At 40.8% G+C, this 20,740-nt stretch overlaps 3 protein-coding genes across 3 annotated transcripts; 2 read left to right on the forward strand and 1 right to left on the reverse strand.

Annotated features, from left to right (window-relative positions):
- Positions 1-12,984: 12,984 nt before the first annotated feature.
- Positions 12,985-13,395, reverse strand: LOC306795815 (histone H3.2-like; the record flags this gene model as incomplete). Its single annotated transcript, XM_079294460.1, has 1 exon — positions 12,985-13,395. The coding sequence occupies one exon, from the start codon at positions 13,393-13,395 to the stop codon at positions 12,985-12,987; it is 411 nt and encodes a 136-aa protein (XP_079150586.1).
- A 3,825-nt stretch (positions 13,396-17,220) lies between these two features.
- LOC306795813 (histone H1-like) lies at positions 17,221-18,066 on the forward strand. Its single transcript, XM_079294458.1, has one exon. The coding sequence runs from the start codon at positions 17,248-17,250 to the stop codon at positions 17,896-17,898; it is 651 nt and encodes a 216-aa protein (XP_079150584.1). The 5' UTR covers positions 17,221-17,247; the 3' UTR covers positions 17,899-18,066.
- Positions 18,067-18,977: 911 nt separating this feature from the next.
- Positions 18,978-19,361, forward strand: LOC306795817 (histone H2A-like; the record flags this gene model as incomplete). Its single annotated transcript, XM_079294462.1, has 1 exon — positions 18,978-19,361. One exon carries the CDS (start codon positions 18,978-18,980, stop codon positions 19,359-19,361), a length of 384 nt encoding a protein of 127 aa, XP_079150588.1.
- Positions 19,362-20,740: the final 1,379 nt, after the last annotated feature.

Below are 20,740 nucleotides of genomic sequence, written 5' to 3' on the forward strand. Positions count from 1 at the left end.
CGTCCGGGCTTAACAAGGGGCTGAATGACGGCCGATGACTCCGTCCTACATTCACATGTTTTAATTATTGGCAAAATCTGAAAAGAGGAAATCATGACAATGAAGCCGAGGTTAGAGAAAAGATGGCGGTCGTGGCTCTAATTCACAATATTCAAAATATGTATATATATGTATATATATACATATATATATATATATATATATGTATATATATATATATGTATATGTATATATATACATATATGTATATACATATATATATATATATATATATATATATATATATATATACATATATATATATATATATATATATATGTATATATATACAAGAACCTCGGAACCGGTACCAGAACCCCAATTGGGGCACGCTCGGGCTGTAGAGGATTTAAAGTGTGAAACTATGAAGTCATGATTGATCCATCTGAGACCAACAGTCATGTGACCACAAGGAGGAGACACTCTGACCGAACTACAGGAAGTGAACACGGAGAGGAGAGAGAGGAGAGAGAGGAGAGGAGATGAGAGGAGAGGAGAGAGGAGAGAGGGGAGAGGAGAGAGGAGAAAGGAGAGGAGAGAGGAGAAAGGAGAGGAGAGGAGAGGAGAGGAGAGGAGAGGAGAGGAGAAAGGAGAGGAGAGGAGAAAGGAGAGGAGAGGCTGGAGACATGTAAATAGTTTAATGTATAACACACGTATAGAGCCTCTATTTGTTATTCCCAACATCGTTAACTCTTGTGGACACTTGGGGGTTCCTCAAACTCAAAGGATGCTTCCTTAATAGGATGCGTCCTACTAAGGAAGCATCCTTAGTAGGACGCATCCTTCCAAGGCGGGTCCTAGAGAACAGAAGCCTCTGAACAGCCTGCTGTGTGTGTTGTCACAGAAGACATGAAGGAGTTTGTATCTTGTTTAATTTTCCGTTTCTTCAGTTAAACATCTCGAGATTTTGCTGGAAACAATAAACACAGATTTAAAAGGTCAATTCTTTAACACAGTGAAACTACTGTTGAGCTCAGTTTGAGGACATGAAGCGTCTTCACTCTCACACAAATCTCCCAGCATGCATTGTGCAGGCGATCGCCGGCTGATCGGTTCTGATCAGGACGGGCTCGTCTCGAACGAGCTCTTTTTACAAACACGATATCTTCTGACGCACAGAGACTGTGATGTAATACGCTGACGTAGCGCTGGCTCTGAACCCTCCATCCAGCTGTTGTTCAGGCTTTAAGAAGGAAAATCCTGTTTCATTATCCAGACGAGGCGGCACAACTGCGTCACTGCGTGCCTCTGTCTTCATCTTGTGCTTCTGTATTTCTGTATGTTGCAGCGGGTGACAGACTACAGAGGCACGCTCGACTCCATGTGCCACATCAGCCGTGCATGAACTCACAGATCTGATTGCTCAGTGATAATATTCACCGAACCCCCCGAGAGATAAATAGACAATATGTTGAGTGTGTGTGTGTGTGTGTGTGTGTGTGTGTGTTTTGTAGTAATCAGAGCGGCGCTGCTGCTGCTGTTGGTGTCACGGCACACGAGGGGGGGGGGGGGGGGGGGGGGTGTCACGTGACTCCAGCCGGCCAATGACAGCGAGCCGCGCTTGATTGAATTTCATCCGGTCGGCCACCGTTAACTTCCACTCGAGCTTCAGGGCCAAACGGCTGTTGGTGCCGGTCACAGATGTGTCAGCGCTGATGTGATGTCGTGTTTGTACAGATGCAACATAACTCAATACTTTTATTCAAGTGCTGTAATATGAGGAGCATTTCCATTTTATAACTCATATTTTTACTCTTGTTGAAATTTAATTGTTCTCGTTTTAATTTGTATTCATTGAAACATATTAACATTTTACATAGATACAAAAAATTTGGTTTGTCAGACAATTCAAAATAAAAAATGGGCGACTCCTCTGGTTGTATAGAAGTCTATAGAAAATGACTCTACTTCTCTCTTGATTTATTACCTCAGTAAACATTGTAAACATGAGTTTATGTCTCAATCTCTAGTTTCAAGTCTTCTTCAATACAGCATGATGTTCATTTAGTACATTATGGTCCATTTAGAGTCACACAGACCATAAAGCAGGGGATGCTTTAGGGCGGGGCTACTGTGATTGACAGGTCTCTAATAGACCATAAAGCAGGGAATGCTTTAGGGCGGGGCTACTGTGATTGACAGGGCTCTAATAGACCATAAAGCAGGGGATGCTTTAGGGCGGGGCTACTGTGATTGACAGGGCTCTAATAGACCATAAAGCAGGGGATGCTTTAGGGCGGGGCTACTGTGATTGACAGGTCTCTGATATACCATAAAGCAGGGGATGCTTTAGGGCGGGGCTACTGTGATTGACAGGGCTCTAATAGACCATAAAGCAGGGGATGCTTTAGGGCGGGGCTACTGTGATTGACAGGGCTCTACATTAGTCCTCCTCAGTCCAGATGTGGTCACAGAAGGTGAAGATCAGGTGACCTTCTGTTTCTCTCAGTGTACAAACATGGTTGATGGGATTCATAAAGTGCTGCAACACTCGGGTGACAGAAGCTCGGCGGAGCGGCCGGTGGTCCTCAGTGTGCTTCCTCTCCTGCGCTCACGTGTTCAGCGTTACCTAACCCCAGTAACCGAGGGCACGGCTGTGATGTAACACGCTGCAGAAGCTCTGCCTTGACTTCATCATGCGTCTCCTCTCTGACTCTCATTGAAAGCGTCTCGCTGCAGCTCGTCTTCATCACACTTCCCTCTGGCCAAAGGATGAAGGTGTGAAGTCGTGGGTTTTGACTGTTCGTTCATCTCTGACGTTGTTTTGGAGAAGCAGATATGATAACCTCGTGAGAGGTTCACCTGTTGGTAAAAACACTCCGATTCAAACGTGACTGTTTCACAAACTGCCGTTGGACGTGTTGCGTCGTCACACCAGTGACACCAGATACAAATAAATGACAGATGGTTTTTATTTGGACGTCAGTGCCGTCGATTGTGGCTTTTGTAATTATTTTACAACCAATATATTTCATGTAACTCCATCACATTCAGACTCGGCTTCTCGTAATTACGGATATGATGTAAATGTGGCATTAGCATTGTTAGCATGTTAGCACGCTCGGCCGCCTCACGGCTAGCAGCTAGCACGTCTCTAGCCTCTTCGTCTTGTTGCTGTTATTGCACGATGCAAGCTTGTACTTGTACTGATTGCAGAAAAGGGTTCATTCACTGTTTATAGGCTGAAAGAAACCTTTACGACATAAATGCACTGTGTCTGCCCTCCTAACTCCTGCAGTCACGCTTTCATATCTGCTGAGTGATTTCACGGCTCCACCGACATGCAGCCCTGCTGTTGTGCACACATGTGGAGAAGGTACCGTAACGGCTGCAGGCCTCTTCCTGTCACTGTCGCAGATTTCCCATAATTCCCGTCTGTGCAGAATACAGCCAGACCGTCCCTGGATTACGTGGGTTGGGTGTGGAAACAGATTTGGATACGGTTAGTTTCCTCTTCTCCTGCTCAGGTCTGGACTGTGTGCAGATCTTCTTAGAGCTGCGTGGTGTTTGTGGAACGGTTGCAGGAAACACTTTGGCTGAAGTGAAGTCCTGCAGCGCTGCAGCAGCGATGCCGAGTCAGCCGTCCTGTGTCTAGTTATTAATCCATAATGCCGTCATCAACTCAACTCTGATCTTTCTGTTGCAATAAAGCTGCTGATAGCGGGATTGTATTCAATATCATAAGAAAGCAGTCTTATTTGGGTTATTTCGCTTTTCAGAGTTTGGTTGTATTTTTGCACATTGTTGCTCAGCTGTTTGTTCGTAGTCGGATTATATTTTTTAACATTTAATATTTTATTCATGGACACAGTAAAGGTGAAATGCTGACCCTTGTTTTGGACAATGTGGCCAAGTATTACACATTGCACCTTTTGAAAAGAATACAAAAAATATATTTCATAATAAAATATAATAAGTAGAGGGTCGATCGAATAAAGCTATTTATTTTATATTTACCTTTTAAACCAAAAGATTTTGTATTCATTATTTGTTCATAATGATACAGTTACTGTTATTTTTAATATTGTGATTATTACAACAATGCATGTTATTTTATCTCTCGGTCTAGTTTGTCATGACTTGGACTCCGTACTCTCGACTGTCCTCATATTTACCAGCGCTTATTGTTATGAGTATTTCTTTATTAACCACATGTGATGATTGAAGGACATGACCTCCACCACTACTTTATTTTACTTGTTATTTCTTATTCGTGACGATAGTAAATATGTGAGTTGAAAGAGTCAAGGCCAGAAAAGATAATCGCACTCGGCCGTTCTTCATTATGGAACACGGCGAACATGAATAAATCCAAACGCATGATGGCTTTAAACATAAAACCTGCGCTTCATTCTAAGCTGACAGCAGTGGGGTGAAAAAAACACCCTCCAGGTTCACAACCCGAGCAGTGAATCATCCAATCTAACACACACACACACACACACACACACACACACACACACACACACACACACACACACAGATCTCTGCATGTTGATCTGCTTTGCATCGTCAAACACGCGACACGTTCATGCTTAAAACAGTCCAGAGGGGAGAAGACTGCTGGAGCGAGAAGGAGAGAAACAGAGAGAGAGAATAAATGTCATAATAATAAACGACATCAAGAGACAGCGGCACTCCATCTGCATCTGTTAGAAGAGTTCAAAGAAGACGTCATCCTGTTATCTTTAATTATTAATCATTGCTGGAAATAAAAACAGTATTTATTATTCAAACAATCTAAAGAGGAAACTACAACATGTGAAGTAAACAGAGCTGAGCAGCATCTCCTCTAAAAACCCAAAATAAACTCAACATAAAGAGAGAAATACTAGTGCAATACTGCAGCACCACCTAGTGGACACGTGTGGGACTGAGGAGTATCTGGAGATATTAAATGTTTGCCATACCTTTTAATAACAGTGAAGAAATATATCACCAACTTTGGATTATTATTGTATTTATTACAAGTTACTCGTCCTTCTTGTCCAGTGAAAATCAAGTATTTTTAATTTTTTAAATTTTCAAATGAACTTAAGAATTAAGTGTTTCTTTTATTGATTTGGAAACAAATATCAAGAGAAAAATACCTCTCACAAAGCTTAAAATAGAGCAGAATTGTTTAGTTAATGACAAGAAATAGACCGCAGGAAAATCAAATCTTCAATCATCAACAACAGAGAACAGGTGAGCAGGAGGGGAGGAGACTAACGAGGGACAGGTGAGTTTAAGGTTTAATGTTTTAAACGTAATAGTTGTACATTTGAATTTATGCCATTGAGGACCTGCATAAAGCATATTTATAAGGAAATATCTGAACAGTTTGTTATTATTATTCAGCGCTTTATTCTCTCGAGGACTTTACTCAGTGTGAGATTTGATCCGCTGAGATAAACATTATAAATCCGTCGAGTGATCGCCGGATAATCAATGAACACATTCACAGCGAGGTCACAGGAAGGGGGGGGGGGGGGGGGGGGTTGTTTATGTTATGAATGAAAGTACATTTACTCAAGTACTCTACTTATGTACAGTTTCCAGGTACTTGAGTATTTCCATTTTCTACTACTTTCATACTTCTACTCCATAATATCTCAGAGGGAGAATGTTAAAAACCACATTGACTTCCACGCGAGGGAACAGGAAGTGTAAGAATGCTGAGTCATGTCTGGTTTCAGTACTCTCTATTGTGATTACCTTTGGTGTGAATTTTGCGTGAGCAAATTGAGATGTAGCTCTTCTTTCATATTTATTTGTACTTTACACACTTGCTTTGTTTTTGTGTGCAATCATGACGTCAGCGCCGCTCCCGGCTCCGCGGTCCGCGGTCTCTACTGTCGGCCGTGTTGACGCCTCGTGGCCCTCGTACGGCAATCCGCCGAAAAGTGAAGGAGGAAGTTCCTCCGCCTGCTGGATTTGGCCGGCTGGCTGCATATGCTGCGCTGGGATTACACTGATCCAACTTAATGCCTAAAACCATGCAATCATTCATAACTACAGGAGCTGTTGAGGGAACAGCCGTGGATGCTCCCGGCACCATCTGCCGCTTGTGGGCAGGATTAACTTCGAGGAAGACGTTGAAAGGTTTGGGGGGCGAGAGCTCGTATAGTTCACCAACCCGACAGGAAAACACCCACAGAGAGGAACCTTTCTTCGCCAAAACATCAAACTGCTTCTTTAAAGCTGTCTGATGGAATTCAATCAACCTCACAGCTTCCAGTCGAGACAACATCTTTGGTATTGGAGCATTCACGGATCAATGTTCACTGTTTTTTAACAAATTTGTCATAAGTCTGCAACTGCAAGGCCGTTTTCTGCCTTTTTAATTTAATTTTCTTCCTCAGAATTGATCACCTGCGAACACACATTTCTGTCCGACTTGTGATTGATCAGAAATTAGCTGTAATCAATATTCGTACAATGACAAAGCATCAAGAAGAAGCTGTAAAAAGCACTGTTCAGTATTGCAGAGTATCGAACTGCAGACGGACTCGGTCAGAGACTAGCTGGTGAACATCGTGGAGCATTTAGCAGCTAAACGAGGTGGTGGAGACCAAAAGCGGAGCTAAAAGTGCGATTACCGGATCATCACGTTGCTCTGCAAGTGTTGGATGTGAAAGTAGGAAACAGTTTGCTAACAAATTAAACTTCAAACAAAAAACGGTCTTTCACCCATGAGACAGCAGTTCATTCCTCATGTGAAACAAGAAGTTTACGAAGATTTATTTATCACGTAACTTGCGTACTTAACGCCACTTCCGTAGTTATTTTAACCAAAACAATCATCTTTTCCTAAACCTGAGTATTTATGTTTCCTAAATCTCTCCAAGTTTCCTGTGAAGATGGAAGTTTATTTTGAAAAGACTGTTTGACTTTTTGTAGTAAAACGCACGAAAAATGTGGATTAACTTTTGTGAAAGACATCACACGAACCGTCGTGAGGTCATTTGGTTTGAGACTTTCAACACACTTTTGGAGTCCGACTGAGAAAGGTTGCTTGTTTCTTTTCACCATTTTTCAGAGTCAATAAACACGAAAGCCTTGTCTCCTGTTTGTTTGTGTCTCCACAGAGAGTTGACGCCCTGCCCTCTGATCATCAGGAGAATCGAACCCCCGTCCACCGGGACACGCAAAACAACACAACACTGCTGCTGCCCTCCAACGAGCAGCATCCGCCACCTTTTTTTGGAACTCTGTGCCTTCAACCAAAATTCACCAGTGATACTTCTGAAGCTTTTGCTTTTTCTTTTCTTTTCTTTTCTTTCTTTTGACTCAGAGGATCTATATCTGCTGATGTAGGAGGGCCGGGATCGAGCTCACGCTTTTATCTCTGGAGTTAAAAAAAAAAAAAAAACCTAGCCAGGAAATGCAAATATTGATCATTTTAATGTCCTAACGTGTTCTTTTTTTGTTTTTCTACAACTTGTGTTCGTGATTTACTTCATATCAGAAGAAAATCCCTCGCTGTGCAATATCAGTCCATATTTATGTGAAGTTGTCATGTGGATGTAGACTTTGGACGAACTTTTTGGTTTTATTTTTGTAACGATGTTTTCCTGATTTCTATTTTTCTAAAACGATTGAAAGACAGATGAGCGGAGGGGAGAACAAAACAACACATTTTAAGGGAGAGAGGACGTTTGGTCGTTGCTGAATTCGTCTACGTTTAGTTTCCCCTGGACTTCCCTTCCTCCTGCTCTGACCGGAGCCAAAGCCATAGTCTATCTCAGATATTAAGAAACACCAGTGTCCCCAACAGCAAGATGCATTCAGGGTCTCTCCGTCCGGGCCGACACCACGGGCTCCTCTCGTCTCAGCTGTTGGACTTTTACGAGCGATGTTTCTTCGGTTTCTACTGTTTCGTTCAGGGGCTTGAATCTGAAGTATTTAGTATTTCTCTACCTTTGTGTGGCCTGTTCTTCTTGCTGTTATTTTGTACTTCCTCCTACATATCAATCAAGCAACTATAAGTGGCATGACTACGTGTGACGGTGTGAACAATGAAGGAGTGTGTGTTCGCCAGAATGAGAGGAAATACTGTGAATGCTCAAATTTAAAAAGCCCAATAATGGCTCCAGTAATAGGAATTGAAAGAAACAATTCTAGCCAGCTGGTAATGAATTTTAAATGTGTTGGTTAGATGTTGGCCAAAACAGCGAACCATTAACAACCAGAGCCATTTAAAAAATGTCCTCTAGATGCTATTTAAATGAGGTATTTGCTACCGATTGTTGGGCCATGAATATCATCCGATGCCTTCTTGTCTAAAGGGAGTTCCTGCTGTTTCTGAGCTGTAAACATCCGAATCATAACGGCTTCATGAGACGACGCTCTTTACAAAGTACAATCTCAGGAGGTTAATGGTTATCCCCAAATCAAACCACAAAGGTCCAACAATTGGCTGCAGAGCTTTCAACCACATCTCTTGTCTTCAACATATCTTCTTTCCGAAGATCAAGAATTATTGTATAACATAATTTCAGCGACCATAAGCAGACCAGTTTATTGGTTCTCTTGAAATTGTGCCTTTCAAAAGGCTGACTTTGTTTAGAAAAGTATAAACTCATATTAAACTAGAAGGGCGCTCAAAGAGCGTAGACCTCGACCAATGCTGTTTCTGTAAGTTCTCCGTCACTCCAGATATGGTCACTTCAAAAAACAACTTGGCGATAGCGAAACCATCAATCTCAAGGCTTCAAAACGTTCACAAACCAACGAGTACGTCCACTTCTAATATAGTCTGTGGGTAAAACATGTTAGTTAAGATACGTTACATTTAAAACAGAGCTAATTTAGCTAGCTAGCTAGCAAGCCAAGCTAACGGCCATGTTGTTTCACACAAAAGTAAATGATCTCACGACAAACTGAAACTAACTTGACATACAATATTATCTTTTAAATTGAAAAACATCATCTGTATAATTTGTGACATAACTCAAACGGGATCAAAAGAAAATGTCACCATTGACTACTGTACACAATTTCTTCCAAAATAAAGTCCCATGGGGGGACATAAGAGGTCCTGGATGTTCTTGAGTCAAACATTTCACATCTCTACCATCTGCCCAATATTATTGACGAGATCAAAGCATTTCCCCCTTTAATAATTTACCATTTGATTTGCGCCTTGTTAGCGGAAGTTACGTATTTAGTAGCTTTTTGGAAACAAGATTACGTGTAAGAAGGAAGACTGATGCAAAAGTTAAATGAAAGAAACAAAAAACATGTTTTTTCTGTGCTTTTATCGCTGCCAGGAATAAAATTAAAACATTTCACAATAAAAGTCTTCCAGTGGAGGTGAAGCGATGATCGTCCCTTGATAACTGGAAGGCTTTTAATGTGAAAGGGCAAAGGACTAAATAACAAGGTAACACAGAACAAAAGAGCAATGGTTCTGACTGACATATAATCAAATATACTCTAAAAAACAGGAGGATTTATTACAAATAATTTCCTCTTTCAACTACAGACGGGGGCCACTATTTGGGCGTTCACAGTATTTCCTGTTGTATCGTTTCAATCCTGTTTTCTGCAGTGATGAAATGTTTTTGTGTATCTTTGAAGCTGCTATCCCTGTACTGTGTAGATCGGAGACGTCCAGCCTTATCCCTGAAGTCCTACAAACATCCTCCATTGGCTGTCCACATAGCTCACAAACACACCAACAAACACATCAACACACCTACACACTCACCAACACACTCACCAACACACAAACACACTCACCAACACACTCACCAACACAAACACACCAACACACTCACCAACACACAAACACACTCACCAACACACTCACCAACACACTCACCAACACACCAACACACTCACCAACACACAAACACACTCACCAACACACTCACCAACACAAACACACCAACAAACACACCAACAAACAAACACACTCACCAACACAAACACACCAACACACTCACCAACACACTCACAAACACACAAACACACCAACACACTCACCAACACACAAACACACTCACAAACACACTCACCAACACACTCACAAACACACAAACACACCAACACACTCACAAACACACTCACCAACACACTCACCAACACACTCACCAACACACCAACACACTCACCAACACACAAACACACTCACCAACACACTCACCAACACAAACACACCAACAAACACACCAACAAACAAACACACTCACCAACACAAACACACCAACACACTCACCAACACACTCACCAACACACCAACACACTCACAAACACCAACACACTCACAAACTCACCAACACACTCACCAACACACTCACCAACACACTCACAAACACACTCACAAACTCACAAACACACCAACACACTCACCAACACACCAACACACTCCCACACCAACACACTCCCACACCAACACCAACACACTCACCAACACACCAACACACTCACCAACACACAAACACACTCACTCACCAACACACTCACAAACTCAAACACACCAAAACACTCACCAACACACTCACACACCAACACACTCACACACTCACCAACACACACACACACTCACCAACACACACACACAAACACACCAACACACTCACCAACACACGTTTAACATGAACTCAGTTACGAAACGCATCGGTGGTTCAGTTTGTGCCTTTCAAGGGAATCAACGTTTTCACATTTGAGAGTCATGTTTTCATCCAAAAAAAGACCATTTTTAAACTTGCAGTCACAGTGAGGAACTTTTACCTGGTCGGGAACCAGTCTCAGTTAGTCCTGATCCTCTATCTGAACCAGTCTGTTAGTCCTGATCCTCTATCTGAACCAGTCTGTTAGTCCTGATCCTCTATCTGAACCAGTCTCAGTTAGTCCTGATCCTCTATCTGAACCAGTCTCAGTTAGTCCTGATCCTCTATATGAACCAGTCTCAGTGTAGTCCTGATCCTCTATCAGACCTCCATCAGTACAGAGACCATCAGAGAGAAGATGGTCTGTTTCTATAGAGTTGTTCTTGATGATCGTCACCGGAGCCACCGGGTCGGATTCTGGTGAAACCAGATGAACTCATGCAGGTTCACCAGAACCTCCTTCAGCTCAGACTCCAGCAGAGACCGGTCCACCGTGAACAGACCCAGATCCTCCAGCAGAGACCGGTCCACCGTGAACAGACCCAGATCCTCCAGCAGAGACCGGTCCACCGTGGACAGACCCAGATCCTCCAGCAGAGACCGGTCCACCGTGGACAGACCCAGATCCTCCAGCAGAGACCGGTCCACCGTGGACAGACCCAGATCCTCCAGCAGAGACCGGTCCACCGTGGACAGACCCAGATCCTCCAGCAGAGACCGGTCCACCGTGGACAGACCCAGATCCTCCAGCAGAGACCGGTCCACCGTGCACAGATCCGGAGCTCCGGAGGGAGAAGGAGAGCTCAGCTCCTCTTCCTCCAGGAGCAGAGCTTCTCCTCTCTGTTGGAGACCCAGGACGTGTTGCTGGACCCGCTGGAGAACCAGGACTGAGAGGGGCAGACTGTCAGACCTGCTGCAGTAGAATGAGAGGTTTTCTAAAGAGACTGGTGCTCAGAAACACAACCACTTTAGTCCACAGGGACCAACAGAAGCAACACTAAATAAAACTTCTTTGCAGTAACTAAGTAGATTTAGAGCCACGTATTTCTATAATAGAACTCATGATGTAAAATCTGATCCCGTCAGCGGCACAAACTGGAGCTCTTGGTCCTTTTTCTTTCAATCAAATCAAACATGTTTCTCTTGAAAAGTAAACCGTTTGTAGGCGAATACCTGCAAAGTGTATTATCTTTATCATTTCTAAATGCATGGTTTTGATTGAACATTCATATCCACCCGGAGGATGTTGTGTTCTGCCAACAGTAGTGGAGGTAGTTTCCCTTTGTTCTGTGGAGTCCGTAGACTTTGCTGCCTGTGAGTGTGAATCATCCGTGAAGCTGCCTCCGTCCATCAAGTACCTTCTTTCTGACGCCATTCCCCAAAACAACGTTGCCAAATTGGTCTGAATAAGCCAAAAGTTTCTCTGTGTAGAAGTGGTTTAAGTGTATCACATGTTTAAACCTCATCCCGTCAATGATACATTGTGTTTTTAACAGAAAAAACAAATCCTGTTTGTTAAATTGTTGACTATATGCAGACGAGTTATGAAATAAACTGAAACATACTCAGATTGTTGGCTGGTTTGAGTTTCCTTGTTTCTCCACCTGATGACATTACAAAGTGATTTATGTGTGTTATTAGATTAAACACGTTCATTTAGACGTTCACCCAGAATCGAGGAAATGACAAATAAGAGACTCTTAAGTCTCTTAATTTTCGTTTCCTCGCTCAAACCGAAAGTTGTTCTGCGCCGCCATATTGACGGCCGTCCCAAAGCTCTTATTTCTGTTCTGAGGAGCGAGGAGAGAGGAGGGAGGAGAGATCGCTGAGCCCCAAAGCTGCTGAGACGTGCACACGCACAGAGAACGTTCAGACGGGCGTGGAGGACTATATATAATATATATATATAATATATATAATATATATATATATATATATATATATATACATACACACACACATATATATACATACACACATATAGTTTTATTTAAGTTAATGAAGTCATCAAGTTCACTTACATGTAGATTGCGACTTCAGCACAACTTAATATGAATGGAATAGTTTGTACCTGTAATCAATCTACAGCCTGAATCAACACCAACAATACGGTGTTCCACTCTAACCAGTCCCCCAGGAACCAAGCCACATTATAGTAATATGGCGTATAGTTTACATCAAACCACACTCAATATTTGTAACTAGATGAGTTCATGTATTATACATATTAAGTGTAGTGTCTATAGAATACAATACATTGCAGCACGTGTTTCTAGGACGGCAGCTCTTACAGGCGGGTGTGTGGCTCTTAAAAGAGCCGTTGGTGGGTGACTGGAGTCGGGTTAGTTTAAGCCCTCTCTCCGCGGATGCGGCGGGCCAGCTGGATGTCTTTGGGCATGATGGTGACCCTCTTGGCGTGGATGGCGCACAGGTTGGTGTCCTCGAACAGGCCGACCAGGTAAGCCTCGCTGGACTCCTGCAGAGCCATGATGGCGGAGCTCTGGAAGCGCAGGTCGGTCTTGAAGTCCTGAGCGATCTCCCGCACCAGGCGCTGGAAGGGCAGCTTGCGGATCAGCAGCTCGGTGGACTTCTGGTAGCGACGGATCTCCCTCAGAGCCACGGTACCGGGCCTGTAACGGTGGGGCTTCTTCACTCCGCCGGTGGCCGGGGCGCTCTTACGGGCAGCTTTGGTCGCCAGCTGCTTCCTGGGAGCTTTTCCTCCGGTGGACTTACGGGCGGTCTGCTTGGTTCTGGCCATCTTGAGTCTTCCTCTCTTCACTCAAGAAAAGTAGTTGTGTTTTCTAAGCGACAGCGTCTCGTTTATAAAGACGGAGCCGGCGTGCCGGCAACGCTGATTGGTTCAATAATATGCGCGTGACACTGCAGCTCAGCAATTGGATAAAAGAAAATTCAAATTCAAAGGTCCCGCTCATTTAGTTGTATTGTGTTTTGTACATTTTTAGAGCATTGTGGTACTAACAACAATAAAATACAGATATATATAATAATAAAATTACTAAAATATTGTTACAAAATGAGCAACACTAAATGTGTAAATACAGACTTTGACATATAAAGCGTTTACATTTGTATAATAACTGGTGTGTAAAAATGTAAATGTGCACGTATTGTATTTAAAAGTAAGAGCTTATTGAAATTGAAATGTCATGAGTACCTAAAAGTCAGAGAGATTTCACACGACAGAAGTGTGCAATCTCTCATGTAAATAGTTTTTTTCCATAATTAAATCAGTAATGTAAATATCTGACATTGAAATACACAGATGAGGTTGGATCAGCTGTACACGTTGCTGTTGTCTTTTATGTGCTTACAGACACTTTAATCCTGCACAGTACCTGTTAACCTCCACGTTCCCTCTGGGGATGAATAAAGATATCTATCAATAACACCGTGAGCTGTCTGCATTGAAGTCACATACCCACTTTGGAATGTTTCTTCAATGTGAAATACCCTTGTTCAATAAACCCCCAAAATCATGAAAGATGTGAGGTGCATCGAGCTGCAGATATTATTAGTGAGGGAGAAAGTTGTCATGTAAAACAGACATGTTGTGATTATTTTTGTAGATTTCCGAAAAGTAAAATGTTACAAAGAACAATGTAGTGGCTGAAGCGCAACAATAAAACTATAAACAGTACATTGACAAATTCTCTCTAAATATCATCCTCAATATTACTTTTCTGTTTTAGTTTCTATTCGGCTCTGGTCCTATATCTTGTCATACACTTTATGTTTGTACCCTTGTATTTGATCTTTGTTCTTGTATATTATTTTTTGTTTGATTTAGTTTTTTTCAACATCTGTGTAGTTTATTTGAGTGTCTTTGTAGTTTTTTTCAGCCTCTTTGATATTTTCTTTTTATTGGTTTTATCAAAAGTAGCAATTACAAAGACACAATAGTGGAAATATATATTCTAAAATAATGACACTTTTATTAATGCCCATTTATTTCTTCTTATACACGTTTGATCTTGTCATCTATTTTAGTTGAATTATTTTACCAAATTGACTCTTACTGTTATTATATTATATTCTGCACTGTTGTCAGTTTTACTTCTAATACACTTAATACTTATTCTATTGTTTATAAATATTCATATTTTTACATGTTTGTTCTTCACTACATATACTTCTCCACTATTTTATTTTATGTACTGGCTGCACATGTCCATTCTGTATATACAGTGTATATATATAATATATATATATATATAAATATATATATCTTCTGAATATTCACATCTACTATTCCAGCCTCTAATTTCCTGACTTCATAGATTTTTTAAGATCATATTTGACTTCTGAGTAAAACTAGCTTGATATTTATTATGTAAATAAATTGTCTCATTGAAATTGCTCATTTGTGGAAACATTCGCACAAACAAAAATAATAAATTCTACGTAATCGACACCAAGTTACTCACTGAATTAGCTGACAGTATTTAATATAATAGTAGATCAGTGTCCCTGTACTCTGATGTAACCCAGATATTGTCAACCACTGGGCCCTCAGGGCGCCATCTAGTGGGCCGATAGGTGCTGTTAATGGTTAGTTAGACTAGTGGAAATGCAAATAAAACAGCATATCTTACATAGCAAAAGATAGGCCAAGTCGAGCTTTGGCTCTAGGGGCTCGTTCCACTTGGTCTGTTTTATATCCTCAATGGGTTAAACCTGCATTCTCTACTGTCTCTACTTCTATACTGGTTGTATGGAAGTCTATGAGAAGATGACTCTACTTCTCTCTTGATTTATTACCTCAGTAAACATTGTAAACATGAGTTTATGTCTCAATCTCTAGTTTCAAGTCTTCTTCAATACAGCATGATGTTCATTTAGTACATTATGGTCCTTTTAGAGCCGTAGTACCCGCCCTTTGGTTTCCACCCTCTGGTTAACACTGTTAGCACAGTTAGCTCACAGTCACCAGCTCACCGTTGGCATGTTAAGAGCCGCTGAAAGCGCGATAAAAATGCCCCCAATCTTGGATTTTGTACATTTAAATAGAAATAAATATTAATAATTAAACAAAATACGTTGATATTGTTTGAAATTGAGTTTAAAATGTTGCGTGTTTTGCATTATGTTGTTTGTAATAAACAATCCCGCAACAAAACGTCCTTTTCGATCCCTCTGAACATCACAGATTTAATGCACTGCAGCACATTGGTTTCACAATTATGTGACTATTGCCATTTTGCAATAAAGGATCGCATGATTAAAAACATTTGAATTAGAATAAAAAATGAATACAAAAGAATAAAGTAACACTTTTACACAAATTGTGGGCGACTGTGGTTAAGTGGATAGCAGGGCCGTCTTTCAATCAGAGGGTCGGCGGTTCAATCCCCGGCTCGGCTAGTCGCATGTCGATGTGTCCTTGAGCAAGACACTTAACCCCGAAATGTCTCCTGTAGTTGTACCTACAGTGTAGAAATGTGATAGACTGTGAATTGTAAGTCGCTTTGGATAAAAGCGTCTGCTAAATGACTGTAATGTAAATTATATTTACAAGGGGGAGACCCAGTTACATTGAGAATCAATTGAAACAATGTAAAGCGCTACCAGCTACTGTCTGTATTGCGTCATATTCCATGCGGTTTGTGTTGATTGTATTAAGCCAATAACTGATGATTAATAATGATTATTCTAACATTGTTTTGAAATAGATTGGGAGTGATGAGCTGTTTATTTCATGTTTACATCTTTCATGACCACAGAGAACCTGCTTTCATACTTTCATATTATGCTGTAAAATAATGTATCATATCAGCCTAAAATAAAATAAAGATGTGACATAGAGTCTTTATGGGATCCATTAAATTATATTCTAAATAAATTATATATTAGAATCAATAATTCTGAACCCTATGGGAGCTCATCTATCACCTGAGGAAGTCAGGGGCTGTGTAACTAAGACCTTTGTGTCTTTACGCTCTTCTCTATCTATAGAACACATTTCAGATTGTTATAAATACGTAACTATGATTGATTATCATTAATTGGAGATAGCACTCTAATGAATAAAGGGCACACTGTGTCAGGAAGTGGAGAACTCAGCCAGTGGCCTATTCCAACAGGAGTGTGTTTGCAGACACCAGATTAACCTCCGTTTAATGAAAAAATATGAACAAGAGTAAAGTGTTTTTACATCGGATCTCTGAACAAACATCTCTTCTCACTGTCAAACTCGTTTTATTGGACTTTTAATGCATTTTAAAGCATTTAGGAGAGAAATCACGAGGAAAAGACCCTCAGCAGCGTTTCACACAGCAGACGATGGGAGACGTTTAAACACTTTAAAATCAAAATTAAGAAAAGTATTGAAGTTTATTTGGCTTACATATGAAGGTAAACTCCTTCGCTATTAGTTAGATTACATTTTATACTTTAGTTCTTCCTCCAGATATGTTTTTTATACATTTAATGGCGAAGAGAAAACACAAGTGACACAGTTTTCCTGCTGCACTGGTGAGAGGCAGGCTGGGTTGAGTCTCTACGGTTCTCATGGTGTGTTTAAGTTCCTCTCATGGCTCGGAGTTTTCGATCAGTCATAACAGACTAGCAGAGAAGATTTATAGACAGTACAATGTCAGAACTCGCTCCAGCACCTGCACCGGCTACCCCGGTGAAAGCACCGAAGAAGAAGGCCTCCGCCAAGCCGAGCAAGAAGTCCAGTCCCGGCGCCGGCGAGCTCATCCTGAAAGCGGTGACCGCCTCCAAGGGCCGTAATGGGATCTCCTACGTTGCCGTGAAGAAGTACATGGCCGCTCAGGGCTACGATGTGAAGCAGAACAGCGCCCACATCAAACGCGCAGTCAGGAAGCTGTTGGCGGGAGGATCCCTCGTCCAGCTCAAGGGAAGCGGCGCCACCGGCTCCTTCAAGGCGGCCAAGCCCGCTGAGAAGCCCAAGAAGTCGGTGGCAGCGGCGAAGAAGTCCGCCGTCAAACCCAAGAAGCCTGTCGCAGCGAAGAAGCCTGCCGCCGCCAAGAAGTCCGCCGTTGTCGCCAAGAAGCCAAAAGCAGCCAAGCCGACACCCAAGAAGGCGAAGAAACCCGCTGTGGCCAAGAAAACATCCGTGAAGAAGATCACAAAGAGCCCGAAGAAGGCGATGGTCAAGAAGGCAGCTTCACCCAAGAAAACCGCAAGGAAGGCCGCAAAAGCCAAACCAGCGAAGAAGGCAGCAGCAGCTAAAAGACCAGCGAAGAGGGCAGCAGCCAAGAAACCAGCGAAGAAGTAAACTTTGCAAAGTTTGTTTCACAGCAACCAAAAAAGGCTCTTTTAAGAGCCACCCAAATACTCCAAAAGAGCACAAGTCCTAAATATTAGTTATTAAATATGTTTATTTATTGTCATGTAAATAATTACAGTTAATAAGTTCAAACACCATCATTTTAAGACACTGAGATGCAGAATATAAGAATACATTGAATGCAAATATCAATAAAATAAATTATTTACAATGAGAAGCAAACTGACAATAAGCTTCATTCAAATATAGATTAGAAGTCTGAAATTAAACTGAAGATAGTTTAAAAAGCACAAATAAATAAAACCGTACAAAGTGTTGAGTCACCAAATTATTTTTACTATTAAATTGAACGAAGTATACAAAGTGATGTACTTAAGTACACGTCTGAGGTACTTTATTTGAGTATTTTCTCTGCAGGCAACTTTATACATATTTAACTACACAGACTGACTTTACTGCGTTTGTTTCACAGCTTTACTCACTTTAACAATTATCATTTTTGAGAACTTGCATGATGACATTTCTCACTTTTTTAAAAACCAAAAAAATTAAATCAGGAATTAAATGTTTCAAATGTGCTGCAACTGTAAAAAATGTTTTTACATTAATAACTTAATAATAATAATAGAATGATATATGTTTAGTTATCATAGTAACATACTTTGACTCAGGGTGAGGTCAGCAAGGTCTCTTCATCAGTTGATGTTAAATATAACTTTATTCAAATGCATGTTAAAATAGCCTTAAAATATTATGATGTGCTGATTATTATGATTTCATTACTTTGTTTTTATTTCATCATGTAAATGATAGTAAATGTTATTCTTTATACATTTTATAGTTGTATGTTATTTTGGTAATGTGTGTTTTTGTAATGTCTTATTTTGTAATTCGCACTTCGGGCGGGAGTCTTGTGCTTTTGCTGGGTGACGTAGTCGTCTCTGATTGAATGATCGTACTAATGTACCGCACCAATGAGCGAGCAGACGTTCCTTTATAGTCTGAGCTTCTACAGCGATGAAATATTCTTCTTCATTCAGCCGAAGCAATCTTACACTATTTACAAAATGTCTGGACGTGGTAAGGGAACCGGAAAGGTCAGAGCGAAGGCGAAGACCAGGTCCTCTCGTGCCGGGCTTCAGTTCCCCGTCGGCCGTGTCCACAGACACTTGAGGAAGGGTAACTACGCTCCCCGTGTCGGTGCCGGAGCTCCGGTGTACCTGGCGGCGGTGCTGGAGTACCTGACCGCTGAAATCCTGGAGCTGGCTGGGAACGCTGCCCGCGACAACAAGAAGACAAGGATCATCCCCCGTCACCTGCAGTTGGCCGTCCGCAACGACGAGGAGCTCAACAAGCTGCTGAGCGGAGTGACCATCGCTCAGGGCGGCGTGCTGCCCAACATCCAGGCGGTGCTGCTGCCCAAGAAGACCGAGAAGGCCGCCAAGAAGTAGAACCTTCAAGTCGCTCTTTCTAAACTCAACCGCTCTTTCTAAACTCAACGGCTCTTTTAAGAGCCACCCACTCCTCTGAAAGAGATGAATCCTCATGAGATATTTATTGAGACCCATACGACACATTATATGAAGATTTAGTTAATAAGTTGGTGTGTTAGAATCCATTAGCAAGATTGTTTTAATGCCTGTAGTACATTTTCCCAAAACAAACTACACTTTATTTGCAGTACTTAAACTCTTACTAGAGTGTTGTATTACAGTTTTTCTCGATTGCTGAGACACATTTCTTGAAACGGTCACCCATTCTCTCAAAACTGTAAACACAAAACCTCAAGCACTATTTACAAAACCTCTGAATCCTCTTGCAAAATGAAACTTTCGCCTCAAAACAGTTTTACCTGTGCTCAAAATCAAACACTGCTGTCAAATCATAAACAAAGTGATCAAAATAATATTCACCATCAAGCATCAGTGAACAATACACCAATAAATAGAACACATTGTTCAAAACATAGTTCTCAGGGAGAAGTGGATTTTTAATCTCAAAACTAATTTCAACCTTCCCTGCTATTTTGTATATGAAGCTGAAATCAAGCTAAATGTATAGTCCAAAAACCATAAATAAAACTTTAGTCACCATATTATTAAACTGAGTACACAAAGTGATGTGCATGAGGTACTTAACTACGATAACAAATATAGTTGTTTGTATTATACGTATTAACTTAATAATCAACTTACCATGACTAATGCATGTTGTCTTTCTTGGACATGTAACTATGTATCATAAGGTGTATACGTCTCACATTCACTGTTTATTTTTTCTTGATAGACAAAGATGAATGTTTTATATATTTAGTGTAACTGATAATAATTATATATATATATATATATATATATATATATATATATATATATATATATATATATATATATATATATATATATATGTGTGTGTGTGTGTGTATCTGTTGAGTCACTTCCACATTTTCTTTGTTAGAGGTCTTAAGAGGGATCCAAATCAAAACTGATCGCTCAAATGAAATTAATTAAATTATTATTTATGTCTATACAACAAACAATATTATACAAATGTAAAAAAATAAAATACAAATAAAAGCAATCAAATCATTGAGTAGAAATGTATTAAATCATAAATCAAAAGGTAATCAAACCTAAATCACTACTGAAGAATCTAATATATTATTAGATTATATAGTATTGTAATCACTGTTTGACTGATATCCTCGCTCCAATGTAATTAAACCAAAACCACAAAATAAATATATTTAGTAAACATCAGGAACATGAATTGAAAGAAGCTGAGTTTTTTTATGATGAATATAATTAATCTGCCAAACACGCCTTAAGTCAAT

This window comes from Melanostigma gelatinosum (assembly GCF_949748355.1).
Source record: "Melanostigma gelatinosum genome assembly, chromosome: 22".
Lineage (NCBI taxonomy): Eukaryota > Metazoa > Chordata > Actinopteri > Perciformes > Zoarcidae > Melanostigma > Melanostigma gelatinosum.